Source organism: Pipra filicauda, unplaced genomic scaffold, assembly GCF_003945595.2.
Source record: "Pipra filicauda isolate LSUMZ 115617 unplaced genomic scaffold, ASM394559v2 scaffold56_size3634133_pilon, whole genome shotgun sequence".
NCBI classification, from domain to species: Eukaryota; Metazoa; Chordata; class Aves; order Passeriformes; family Pipridae; genus Pipra; species Pipra filicauda.
Window position 1 is genome coordinate 3619848 of NW_024104720.1, and position 14099 is coordinate 3633946.

Consider the following 14099-nt stretch of genomic DNA (forward strand, 5'->3'; position numbering starts at 1 on the left):
GTAAAATCCATTTCAGCTACTACAGTGGGATGTATCATCTGTGGACACTTCTTGCATGTAATCCTGCATGTGAGTAGCTGAGTTCTGGGTGCATCTCAAATCCTCTATGGATTTCTTTTTTATTGTTTCTTCTACTTTTCTACTTGTTTGTGAAAAGTGAATTTTTGCAGAGGGGTGTCTCACTCATCTTTTCATACTGTCTAGAACTAAATCTTAAGATAGGTGCTTTAATGCTAGGATGAAGAACATACGAATGTTCTGTGGGAGCCATGGGCCTCTGGAAGAATTCTTGCATGACCTTCTTCAGATCTTATAATTCAGAAATGCAGGACTTGGCATTGTTTAGGTAATACATATTTGGTCAGTATAGGTCATGACAGACAGCAGGGTAGTTGTATTTTTACTTAAAAGCCATGATGTTTAGGAAGGATCATTACAGCAAGCAGTCAAGTTCTGGAGCTGATGTAACAGATAATCTTCCTATCAAAAATGCTCTTATCTTTTTTCAGAAGCTCCTGAGAATGCTGATATTAAGCATTTTATTCATTCTTGTAACTGAGAGGAAGCTGCTGAGGAGTCCCAGCTGTAGCCTGGGAACAATTCTGGTGTGAGCTTCTGAGTTCTGTAAATAACTGCCTTTCCTTGTCTGCAGCAGCAAACAGGAAAACGGGCAACTGCAGAAGGATCTTGTAGACTTTATTGCCTTCTTTTGTCTTCAGACTGGAAAGTTTGGATGCCCATGTTACCCTAAATCACTTCAGAGGAAACCTGCTGATCAAGATGTGCTTGATGTTGTATTAGGGAGAGAATCTACTTTTCCTTGCATGCCTGCAGCACCGTTTATTATATTCATTGTAAGACTTTTTTTGCAAAACGGAAACAGGAAGCTTGACTTAGGGGGAAAAAAAAATAACCAACCATGAAGTAGATATCTACAGAATTATAAAGTTGTTCGTTCATCAGTCAAAATCTGGTTTTGCAAGAAGAAGGACTGAGGAAATTCTGTAGCTGTATGCACTGCTATAATTTTGTTTAGGTCACCTTATAATGGTGTCCAGCTCTGACTGAATGTGAAAAATGAGCACTGACAAACAGGATTAACAGTATAATCGCTATTATGTAATCCCTGATCTTTTTTTTTTACGCAGGATGCATCAGGTCTTTCCTGTTCAGTGACATTAGTAAATTTGGAAACGTAATTGGTTTATGTTACTGTCCTACAATACAGCCATATTCAGGTGACCTGAATTCCTCCTAGCTCTCTATGCTTGGTATTTATTAGCTAGTTCTAGACTGTGTTTCTTCATGTTGAACTGCTTACACATATGACTTATAATTAAGGTAAAAGACACAAGTTTACGTCTAGGGTTCTTAAACCCTTGCAGTAACTTCTAATACAGTTCAAGAACTAATGAGAGCCTTAAAATTATAGGAATCCAGTATTTTATAAAAAAGTTGTGTAATAATTCTGATTCCAGATTTTGTAGTACTTTACACCATTACCATCCATTGCTTCATTTGGTACATTAAAATGTGCATTGTTAATACTGGATTTATTTTTAAAATGTGCAAAAATAATGTTTTCTAGGCTGAAGCCAGAAACACTTGAAGATGATCTTGATAAATATGCTGCAAGTGCCATGAAAATGAAGAAAGAAAAGGTTGATCTTAAAGAATTTTCAGCATACTTGGAATTTCCAGTTTCTCACACATTAGAAAATATGTTCACACTTTTTGATGAGGTAAGAAATGACATATTAAAAAAAGTTAATATTTTTTATGACTTCCACTGTAGCCTACTTCTTTTTCAATTGCATTCACTAAGATATGATTTTGAGTATTTCACCATAGTATTTGCCTACTGCTTTTCCCTTTCAGCAGCATAAGGGCAGCTGTCATCAGCTAAATAAAGCATTTGTTCAGGTAGAAGTTAAAAGAAGTATCAGCTGGAAAAAAATTATTACTTTCTAGATGCAAAATATGAAGAGGAAGAAAGGTAGAGTCAGGCTAAACCTCTGCTGCTGCTCATTGCAACTCAATGCAGTGTCTGTTAGCCGATATTTCACTTACCTTGTAAATAAATAACTTGTTTTTCTAGGATGCCTGAAACTTGAAGGACTTTTCATTCCTCTGGCAGTCAGAATGGGGAAATTACTATTATCTTTGTCTGGATGAGGTGCTGTTTGGGACCAGGAGGTGGATATGTCCGCAATGTTCTCTCTTATACCAAAGAGCAGATGTCTTGTATTCATGGCTTAAATTAGGCTGCGTTGTCCTCTGGTTCTGTGGTTTTAATTTCAGCCAAGTAATTCAGATGGTTTAATGTAAAAATCTTAGATATGCAAGTGAAGGGTGACTTAAGAATATTTGGACTATGACATTTGACTGAGACTCCGAAAAGGGCATGCGCAGCTTTCGCACAGGTTCTTGCCCTCATGTGATTTCATTTCAGTGAGACTCCATGACATATGTAACTGTCTTTCTGAATATTCTGCTTCTTTGGTAACTATTTGTTATTTATGAAAAACTGCACTGTTTTGAGGGGAGGTTTTCCTTCACAGAATGAAGATGGTGTAATTGACATTCGGGAATTTGTCATTGCTCTGTCAGTTGTCTGTAAGCCATCCAAAACTCTGGAAACAATTCAGTTGGCATTTCAGGTAAGCAGCATTTTCGTGCTTTACATGGTTTACTTATTTTTAGAAATTTTTTTATACTGCCATTAGACTTAACAGTAAGTTTCACATTCCCTTTTAATACTTTATTACATTTTAAAACAATGGAAAGTTAGATTAAGAGGTCATGTTAAGAGCAAATCCATTGCAAGTTTAAGTTGTGTGAAATTATGGAAGTTTGCACTTTGAAATTGTTCTTTGTAGAACTCTGGTAGAATCCTTCTCAGCAAGTTGAGTCTCAAACCTCAAGTCCTTTATATTGATTCCTCTAAACTAAATGCTGTTAAGTTGTAGAATGTTTGTAGAATGCTAAGTTGTAGAATGTAAACTCTTAGAATATTTAAATCAAATCATACTTTTCAAGTTAATAAAGTATTTTAAAAAAATTCCTACGTGTTAGTAGAGATTATTTTTTTATCTCCTGTTAAGATTTTCTTCCCTCTTAGTCTTAGCATGCTTCTGTGGTGGTTCTGCAGTCGTTTTCCAGACTTTATGCTTCTTGGAAGTGCTTCTGATCTTGTTCTACTCTCAGTGGTTTGTTGTAGCATCAGCATAGATCATTAATAAGGGCTTTCTGGGAAAGTGACAGCAACAGTGCTTAATATTTGTCATTCTGTTGGGTTTCTGACACCTTGAATTATTTCTTTTCCATTGATTTCTTCAATATTGCTATTTCAACATGCAAACTCTGCTGTATCCTGTTTTCCCTTTGCCTTGAACTCACATGGTCTTTCATGTTGCTAAAACTTAAAAGTGCTAACTCTTGATGCTGTCTTCACTGGTGAATGCATGGAGCTGAGAACATTCAATTGCATGGCACTATATATGTAGCCTTATTTTCCAAGTAGTTATTTTCAGGTTCTTCACCATACCTGTGTAACCTTAACTGTGTTACGCTAAAGAAATGACACTCCTGTAGGTGCTTACTGTTCACATGTATATGCTTACCTGTTGACCAGAATCAAATTTGACAAAGGAGGAATGAACAAAAATATGTAGTTCCTATAAATATTGGGGGAAATCTGTCATTAGTAGCTGCTGCTACTTACTGCTACTTCTGAGGCAAAAGCAGAAAGGTCTCTGTCCTTACTTGGTCAATTTGGTCTATATAGTGGCATAGAGAAATAGTCAGGTGCTGTTTGGTCAACTTTGTGTCGTCATAGTAAAGTGAACAAGCTTAAAGTAAACTTGAAGGGGGCTTTTGGGAAATATTTTAGTGAAATTTAGCTGTTGTGATTCATAATGCACAGTATAATTTTACCATTTGAGAGGAGGAAAAGCTCAGATTGGACAGTTATTTTCCTTTTGGAAGCAATTGAATTTAATAGAACTGTTTCTTAGTAAAATTTCTGTTCTTCATTATCTACTTCATTCTTCAACTCCTAACACATAATTTTGAGTTGCCTGGTTAATTGCAAAATATAAATTTAGCTGTAAAACTGCAAAGATGATTTATGCATGTATTAAGAAGGGGAAGTGGGTATGGCTTATTTTATCATGTTAGTGATGATTGGAAGGGTTAAGAAAAGTCTCAAGCTGAGGAAATTTTGCTCATTATTCTAGCAAAAAAGGAAAGAGAACCTTTTTTTAATCCTTTCCTACCTCACATCCTGCCTTAATGTACCGTAAGATATTCACAGAGCTTATCTGGAGTTACTGCAGTTTCTAACCAGTTCATGAAGATATGACTTCGAACAAGTTCTGTCCTCTGCCACATGGTACTTTCTGCCATTGTCATTTGCTCTCAGGGAAAGTGCAACATTTCACATAGCTACAAGTTTTCAAAGTGAAGGTGTTTGGTATATGGCTGAAGAACTTGAAAAATATTATCATTGTATGCTGATGATACAAAGCTGGGGTGAGTGGCTGATACACCTTCAGGCTGTTCTGGCATTCCACGGGACCTTGATAGGCTGGAGAACTGGGCAGAGAGAAACCTAGTGAGGTTCAGCAAAGGCAAGTGCAGGGTCCACCTGGGGAGGAATAACCCCCAGTGCCAGTACAGGCTGGGAGCTGACCTAGTAGACACCAGCTCTGTGGAGAAGGACCTGGGAGTCTTCCGTGAGCCAGCAGTGTATCCTTGGGGCCAGGAAGGCCAATGGTATCCTAGGGCCCATTGGAAAATGTGTGGCCAGCAGGTTGAGGGAAGTGATCCTCCCCCTCTACTTAGTCCCAGTGAGGCCACGTCTGGAATACTATGTCGAGTTCTGGACTCCTTAGTACAAAAAAGACGAGGGCCACAAAGACGATTAGGGGTCTGGAGAATCTCTCTTATGTGGAGAGACTATGGCAGCTGGGCCTGTTTAGAGAAAACAAGACCAAGGGGGGATCTCATCAATGCAGATAAATATCTCAAAGGTGGTTGTTAAGAGGACTCCTTTCAGTGGTGCCCAGCTGCAGGACAAAGAGCAATGGCCGTGAACTAAAACACAAGAAATTCATCCACCTCAACATGAGAAAGAACTTCTTTGCACTGAGGGTGGCAGAGCACTCAAACAGGCTGCCCAGGGAGGTTGTGGTGTCTCCCTCTCTGGAGATATTCCAAATCCAGCAGGACATGTTCCTGTGTTACTTGCTGTAGGTGACCCTGCCTTGGTAGGGGGGTTGGACTAGATGATTTCCGGAATCCCTTCTAACTGTAATGATTCTGTGATTGTGAAAAATAGGAGTTACAGGGCCACCAGATTTCTACAGCGGTGGACAATTAAAAGAGATTGGGGGTATTATGGCAATCAAGTCTAAGAGCAGCACTCCAGAATAAGAGCTACACATCCTCCCTTCTGAACTGCTAGTGAAACTAAAGGGTGTTGTAAATCTTGTCAATGTGATGCGTGTGAACCTGACCACCAAGTATCACCTGACTACTTGTTCTGTGAAAATGTAGCAGGTTTTATTAAACAAGTCTTGACCTTGCAGCTTTTCCTGTGAAACAGTGTGCAAATTAGGTGCTAGAGAAGAAAAGGCAAGATTCCTGATCTAATCATGGGTGTTGTCTTCCATGGAACTTCAATATTTTTATTCCACTAAGGTGTGCTGTCTTGTGACAGCAACTTCTGCTTGTGGAAAAATGCATCCTTATGCCTGTTTTGTTCAATCTCATCAGTTCCCACCTTCTTAATGATGTAGAGAAATTAAAAGGAAGTTTCCAAAATAGCGTTCTTTACATGGTTCGATATTTACAGTGTTGTCATGCTTGAGAAGGAGACAGGAATGTTTCAAAAACTCTTATGTCTCATGTTCCATTGTGTAGGCAAATTGAGTTATTTTAAGGAAGTTTAATGAAGCTGTGTATTTGGTACAGATGCTTTGAACTACACGGGTCCATTTTTTAGGGAAAAACACTGCACATATGTGAAGATGAAATGAGACTGTGAACAATTCTTTTTAGTTATCAATCTATCAGTAGTAAAGCTAACTCTTTCTGTGAGGCAGCTCTTTTTCAGGATGTAAGAATATGCAAATTATTGTTTTCTAGAATAAGTATTTGTAGAAAAGTATAGGCCCATGGCTGTATGGGGGAGGATTCTGCTGATTAATACCTTTTAAACATAGGCATTTTATGCAAACTGGCTTTTGGATGTTGGTCAAAGGAATCTTGAGTTTTGCATCTGACCAAGTGGAAAGGTCATCTACTTTATGCTGACCTTTTATCTTCTGATTTCACAGACTGTCTTGGAGTTTGGACATGTAGCTCAATGGACTAAATATTATTCTCAGTTACATATTTGCAAAATATGTTAGCGTTAAACAGTTTTGTCACTGAATTCCAGTGGTCCACTGTAATTCAAGTGGTTAGGCATGTAAGCATAGGATTTTTTTCTGAATATAGTAAGCTTTACTTTCTAAGCATACACGGGTGAACTGATGATGGATATATTTTACCCAGACTAATCTGAAATCCTTAATATATCACATCAGTCTGAGAGTGACTAGAATTTCCAATACCAAATTTTAATTTTGCATTACTTAAATGTGATGCTGTTTATAGGAGTTGGCATTTGGCTTTGCAATGATTTATCATGCTGTCTTGATTCGTAGCTATACCAATCAGAAAGTGGAACTATAACAGAAGAGGATTTAGCTCGTATTCTGAAGACTGCCATGGGTGTATCACAGATTAATGTTACACATCTCTTCAGAGCTGTAGATGAAGAAGAAAAAGGAAAGATTACATATGGTGAGTAATTTAAGTGGGTCAGAAGTGTCACAAAATGTCAAAGTTGCCTGAACTCATGTTGATATACAATTATATTTTTATTAAACTCTGCCTTTTGTTGACTTGTCTTTAATGCTGATAAAAGCATTGCAACCAAAGTAAATTTACATTTTAACAAATATGAGTTTCACCTTTGATATGAAGTACCGTATTTGCATGTTTTCAGAAGTTTTCCTTATTGGTACATAATATGTCAATTAGCTCGATTAGAGATTATGTCGATATGTCGATTAGAGAATTTTTCTGTTCTGTGACTTCCATGTATGTGAATATGTGTTTTTAAAGAAAGGTACCTTAGCTCTGTCTTCTTGTTTTGTCTCTTGTATCTGGGGGCAGGAAATGAGAGGGTTAACCAGGCTGCCTAATATGTAGTGTGTGATGTAGGTGGTACGGAGGCGAAAAAGTTGCATTTGAAAAATTGAGACCTGGGTGAATAAATTGTGCTGGGAGCCAAAGTACATGCATGTTACTGCACAAAATATGAAGAATCTGAAGTAAGGCTCTAAATTTAGTTGTATCGTTTAAGTATGAACTGAGTTGTTCATAGCCAGCATATCATGTATCTCCAGTAGAGGTGCTTATGACATAACCTGTTCTAATTGTTTTCCTTTAGGATAATCAGTATGTATTTAATTTGTAAAGAATTTACAAATTAGGATATCAGTGTTAATAAATCATAGTTTCTACACTAGTAATTCCTGTGTTTCAGTCATACAATATGTACGTAAAGCTTCAACTGCAGAAATATTTTAGAGTTACTTTAACGATTATCATTGCCACTGCCCTTTCCTTTTTTCCTGACTACTCTTGTCTTCTCTCCTGGGTTCCTGCTGTACTACCCCTTTCCTTTTCGTACCTCTCATCTGTCACATCCCCAGCATTTCCACATACATCCTGCCCATTGCCTTTTTCCTGCCTGTCACTCCAAACTGATTTGTGCAGTGACTCAACTCTTCTCCCCACCTCCCCATTGCCAGCTTCAAAAATACCATCAAGAATCTTAAGCTGGTAAACCTAGCAGAACTCTAATTTTGGCACACCTCATTGTTGGAGAATAGCTAAATTTGAAATCATGTACAAGTGAATTCAGACCAGTTCATGTGATTTACCAAAGAATTAATACTTTAATATTCATCTTTAATAGTTGCATTTAATCTGCACTTTTCCCCTGAGCGGTTAAAATCAAAGAATATCTGAACTGCCAAGCCACAGCAGTGGCCACTGAAGTGCTTGGCTCTCATATTCACTATTTTATTTCCTGTAGTCAAGAACAGTCTTTTTTGAGGCTACACAAAGTAGGTAGTAGGATGGTTTTTACATAGTTTTGTTAAAACTTTCCTTGGTTCCTTTTCCATTAAAAGCTATCATTCTGTAATAAAAATGTTGCACTGTGACTTTAAAATATCCAAAAGCTTAATAGTAAGAATAAATGTCCAATATATTGTGGTAGAGAACTAGAAGAGGCAAATAAACCTTTGGTATTGCATTTTTGTCTTGAAAGTTCCTGCCATAAATATTCAATCTCTTGCCTTTCCTGAGAATATGTAGAACTTCACACATGCTCAATTTGTTGCTCTTACTTACTAGGAAGGAGAGGTGAAAAAACTTGCAGACTACAGAGTTCTGAAGATATTGTCCAGACAAGTTCTGAGAAATCAAAACATTGTGTCTGGTGGAAAAGTACTGATATTACTTTGTACACATATAGCAGAGATGTCTGCTCACAGTCTCCCTCTTTCTAGGGTGTTGGAATGTGAAGCAGGAATTAGCTTTTTATAAAATGTTATAAATTATCATCTCACAATATTGTTCTCTAAAATATTAAGACTTTCAAAATGCTGAAATCTTGAAAGTGGAAGGCAGCAATGACAGCTGCTGTTAGGTTGAAGCAAAACATTAAAGGGCATGTTTGCAAAAGAGTTTAAGAACTTAAGAAATTACTACTCTTGCTGTTCAGTGATCTTCAGCTGGAGAACTTCTGCCCTTTCCCCGGTGAGCAGTGACATGCTATGTCAGGGCGTGTAAAATGCTCATCATGCATTTTAATGCAAATCTGAGCCTGTTTACCCCTTCATACAAGGTGAGGTCTGGCCTGAAGTGTTTTAAGAGGGCTTAGATAAGTCTTTGCAGCATCTCAGTTCTGGGGATGTGTTAAACTTACGCTGAGAAGCTGAAACAAGCGATGGGGATAGCATTATGTTAACTGCTGCTATTTTTCTCCAAAGAGATCATATGATTATATATGTGTAAGTATTCAAATTTAGCATCCTTCTGTTTCAAAGAGCTGATTCTGTGTAACAACAATTTTTTTTTTTAGATGACTTCTACACATTTGCTGAATTGCACCCACACTTTGCAGAAGACTATCTCTATGCTGATCAGATGGGAGCTGAGAGCAGCTTGGAGACTTCATCTCTTTCTGCTCCTAATGGTATCTGTACTGACTTCAGCCCTGATAACACTGAAGATAAAAACAAGCCCCTACAGAAGAAACTGAATTAACACTGCAACTCTTACCTTCCTCTCCTGGTGAGAGGGTTGTCTTTTCTTGGGATTTTCATAAGTCACTCCAATTATACAGCAAATACCAGTTTTGTGTGTGAAAGTTCTTCTACCTTAATATCATTCTTTGAATCATATGTGCTGTATTTAACAACATGTTCCAGGTTACTTTGGGAGAGGTGTTTTTATTTTTTGAAAAGGTCTTTGAAAGGCAAAAATGTGAATGTGCTTCATTATTAATGTTCATATTTAAAGGAAGCGGCACACTTATTTATATTCCATTGGTTAGTTTCCTGTACAAAGTGTCGCACAAACTGTGCATGTAAAAAGAAACTGTAGCTACTATGGTGTTAAGTGCACTTTGGTGATTAGTGTTTTCCCTAGTTATGGGGATGTTTATTTGGGGCCAAACTTTGTTGTCCATATTTGCATAGTCAGTCCTGTTGACTTCAGTTGGATTATTCTCTTGAGCAGAGCAAGCATATTTTGGCCCTTGGTTTTGGTTTCAGTAAACAGTTTGGAAACAGTAATACAAAAATTTGCTAAGGATTATTTTTTAGTTTTATTGTTGAATGACAAAATTGTTTTTCTTTCAATCCATTCCATGGTAGAATGAAAAGGAAGGGCTCTTCATCCCTCACCCCAACACTTTTCTACTGTAATCTTCCGGATGCAATTAAACATGAATTTTTTTCCAAACTGACATGCCACGTAACTGTTTGCAAATACATAACTAAACTGTGCTTTTCTCTTTTAAACAATTCAAATCACGTCCACATTTTAATGGGAGATGTTTATGCAATTGTATTTGATGTAGATTTATTGGGGATCCCAGGTTTCTTTTGTAGCAAGCCTGTACAGATAACACAGCATGGAACACATCATAGAAACTTCCTTGTATCAGCTCAAGTTTGAAAAGGTTGCAGTTACTTCAGAGGCCAAGCCAGCAACAAGTTGCAGAACATCCTGAAGAAGTGCTAGTTACATCTCTATAGCAACATTACATATACTGCATATGACGTATATAAAGCTTAAAATGGTTTAAAACTGTTAAAAAAACCACCACACTTGTATTAATAATACTTCTTATGTTTCCTTTTGTAAAGCCAGATGCCTTAACTACCATTGGAGGTCTCAGAGAAAAATCTAGATTATTATAAAACCACAGCACTTCACTGATTAGTAGATGTTACAAAAGCCTCAAGGAGTAGGAAGGAAGACTCTGTTACAAAATAACTGTGATGGCAACTCTGCTTCTAAACAAACAAAAAAATCCTTCAAGTAATTTCTATGACTAATTTTGTAGGGCTATGCTACAATGGGACAAATTTTAGCAGAAGGAAATCTGTTTGTACCAAATGCTTTTATAACTATTTTTTAAGTAGCAGGAGGTGTTTTAAAGCTCATTAGGGTATTGGCATCTGTCCTTAGAAATACCTGTCCATGTTGGGGCACCTGAGAGAGATGGGGAGTAGCTGGTTTAAGTCTGGAGGGCAGAACGTACTCAAGAGAGATCAAAATTATCCTTTAATCCAAAGAAGAGGAGACTGGAGGAAGATGTGAAAACCAATGTGGAAAACATTGTTATAGAGAAGATAGGAATGTTCTTTTCTCCACATGGGTGGTAGATACAGGCTCTTAATTTAAAAGGCAAGTTAAACATTAGGAAGATTTCCTTACAATACACCTAGTTAAGCTAAGGAGAATAGGTTATTCCAGGTGGGGTGAGGAGCCTGCCTTCCTTCACTGGATGTTCTGAAAACAGAGAAGACAGACAGCTGAGATGGAGACACTTGATTTTATTGGTCACAGGGAGATATCCCTGAGGTCTGTTTTCTGTGATTTTACAGTATGCATTTAATTCAGTATGTAAGGGAAGGCACATGTAGCCTGGACATGTTGCATTACCTCTATAAGGCTTTTTACGGCACGTGACACAAGCTGGCTGTCTAAGATAGTTATCTTTTGCTTTGTATGTGAGCTTGAGATTTGAGAATTTCAGACTACAGGGGATGAAATAGAGTTCCCTCAGACATGTCTGAAAAGAAGAAAAAGGTAAGCTTAGTATCCCATGGACAACTTTGAAGTGAGAAAAGCTCCAGAGGAAGAGATACTCTGTCCACATCTGTGAAAGAGCAAAGAAAGATGACTGAAGTTGGCTGAACATGAGTGTGTCTAATTTGCATATACGGTGTGTGTATCTTGGGGGTCTGTTTTCTGAAAGCCCATAGGTTCATTTGGCTTCATAATTTTTTTGTGAAGGAGATGTTTTTTAATTGTGGTGAGTGTAATGGCTATACTTGTGTGCAGCTAAGCTGTACAGAGTGACTGAAGGGCACTGCATCCTGTAATAGATGGGCCCTTAAACAGACGCCACATTGTGTGGTGAAGAGGCACTGGAAGTCCTGTGTGTCTGTGAGTTCAGACCAGAGCTGCCTGCTGAAGAAGGCCAGTGACCTGCACATTGATTGGTGAGCAGGTACTCTTGGTGGATGCAATAATTAAAAAAAAAATAATAAAACATAATGCAAAACAACACTTAGATTCTGGAATGAATTGTGATTCTTCCTCTTTTGAGAAATTATTGAATGAGGTAGAGATGTAAATAGGATGAATGATAAGGTGAAGGATCAGCCTGCATGGAAACATCTTTAGATCTCATATCATGTCACAAAAAGCTGAGATCAATTAATATGATTCTGGTAATTTTAGCACCTGTAGAATATTAAGGTATAATATTAGACTGTCTTGTAGTGAGAGAAAAGCCACATTACCACAGGGTTGAGAACTCAGGCTCTCGAGGGCTAAGACCTATAACACATCGCATGATTGCAGCAATATTCATTACAACTCATCTATCAAACTCTGACTCCTGAAGTGTTTTAGTAGTTCCCCATGAGAAGCCTTTTTAAAAGGCACCTGACTTGGAGCAGCTGGGTTGTGACAGTCAGGTTTTAGTGACTTGCTGCAAAGTCAGGGTAGAAGTAGAAACTTCCTTTCCCCTTCACCGCACATTGACACGTAAATGCTTTCCATTAAAATATTACAGATTTTACAGACAGATTGTTATATTTTAACTGGTGGTGTCAACAGCCCCTAAATATACAGGGAGAGATACGAAGAAATTACTTCAGTTCTTTGCAACTATTTAACTTAATAAATGATCCTTAGACAGAAAATGCAGGGGTGCGAAGGCGTTTGATGTTTCTGATGAGCATTTTTCTTCTGTTATGTGATACTGCCATCCCTTCCCAGAAGAGCTCTTGCATCAGCCTGAATTTTTACATATTGTATGAGATACACAGCCAAAGCTTTGCTATTCTTGTATGGCTCAACAAGTATACTCTGTATTTTGAATATATTTAAAGTTACACAGAAAAACATGATATCCAAGATACCTGAAGTTTCTGGGTTTTGGTTTGGGTTTTTTTGCTTCATTTATCTCTTTCTAACATAATGAAACCCCACTGAAACCAAACATGTTTTGGAGCTGCAAAACATGTTTAAACCACTGTCTCTACTACAGTATGGCAAGTGTTATTACAGATTTTTCAGAGTCCACTGCTGTAAGCAGATACACTTGAAAGGCTTTATAGGTAATTTGTAAGCCTTATGGAGAAACTAGGTTGTACACTTGTTTTATATGAATTAATTACACTGTACATTTCAATGCATTTGTCTTAGCTAGAATATTCTTAGCCTGATAAATAGTGACCAGACTTGTGTATGTTAGCTAATCCCACTTAGAAGGTGTAAATCCTTAGGCCACAAAGGTTGAAAAGTAGACATGTGTGCAGAAGGGAAGTGATGCACTCTTTAGTGACAAAGCTGCCAGAAGTAAAAAGAGCTAAGATTCGCACAGAGCTCTTTATTAATATTTTCATGCAAACTGAATAGCTTTGTTAGCTAGTTTAAGCACTGGGCCGGTTAGAATATTTTTATATTCATGAAATGTAGTAAACATTTTTCTAGCAAAGTCATTGTTGGACTTCAGCATCTGATACATTTTCTAAAACAGATGTGGTTTTATTAATTTACGAGTTCCCTGATAAGGCCATCTTTGGTACTGCCATTAAATTATTCTTCCTGCTTTTATATTACTATGTGGTAAGTACAACTTTTCATGTTAACTATTGTAGTCTCTTTCTGCTCTCTGATCCTTCAAAAATGGAATTCCATTTAAAAAAAAAAAAAGACAGAGGAAAAAAACCCAACACACCCTGACTTAAAGAATACTGGTTGCAAAACTAGCAGCACATGCTGTAGATCGTATGATCTCAGAAAAAAAAAACCACCACCCTAAGCACAGCTTTGCATATGTTATGGGACTAAACAAGAATGGAAAGACAACAAAATTCTGATTAGAAGCTCTGACCAAGTCAGTTTCCTTCTTCTTTAGGTCAGAGTGTGGGTCATAAGACCTTCTGAAATGTTGCTTTTTGCTTAATGTGAAGCCTCTGGGGTTTTTTTCTAGCAGCCCTTTCATGAGTGCTCCAGAAATAAGACATAACATATGTGCTGCCCGAAGATTATGTATTAGCAAAACTAAAGTTCAGCTCCTAAAGCCATAATGAGACACAGAAGTTCCTTGTGGACAAAGCATTTCAGATACTTTGCTACATTTTAGGTATCTGAACTTCACCTCATTTGGAAAACTTAAATTACCAAATTATTCTGAATAGATCATTACAAAAAAAAAAAAAAAA

The 14099-nt window shown here is 37.4% G+C and overlaps 1 protein-coding gene across 1 annotated transcript in view; it reads left to right on the forward strand.

Moving 5' to 3' along the window:
* The window catches only part of LPCAT1 (lysophosphatidylcholine acyltransferase 1), a 61244-nt gene extending 49338 nt beyond the window's left edge, over nucleotides 1–11906 (forward strand). Inside the window, exons 11-14 of the mRNA XM_027719366.2 lie at nucleotides 1589–1742; nucleotides 2562–2660; nucleotides 6714–6852; nucleotides 9209–11906. Of these exons, the coding sequence (XP_027575167.2) occupies nucleotides 1589–1742; nucleotides 2562–2660; nucleotides 6714–6852; nucleotides 9209–9393 (577 nt within the window). The 3' untranslated portion in view covers nucleotides 9394–11906. The remainder of the gene's footprint in view (nucleotides 1–1588; nucleotides 1743–2561; nucleotides 2661–6713; nucleotides 6853–9208) is intronic.
* The last annotated feature ends 2193 nt before the right edge of the window (nucleotides 11907–14099 follow it).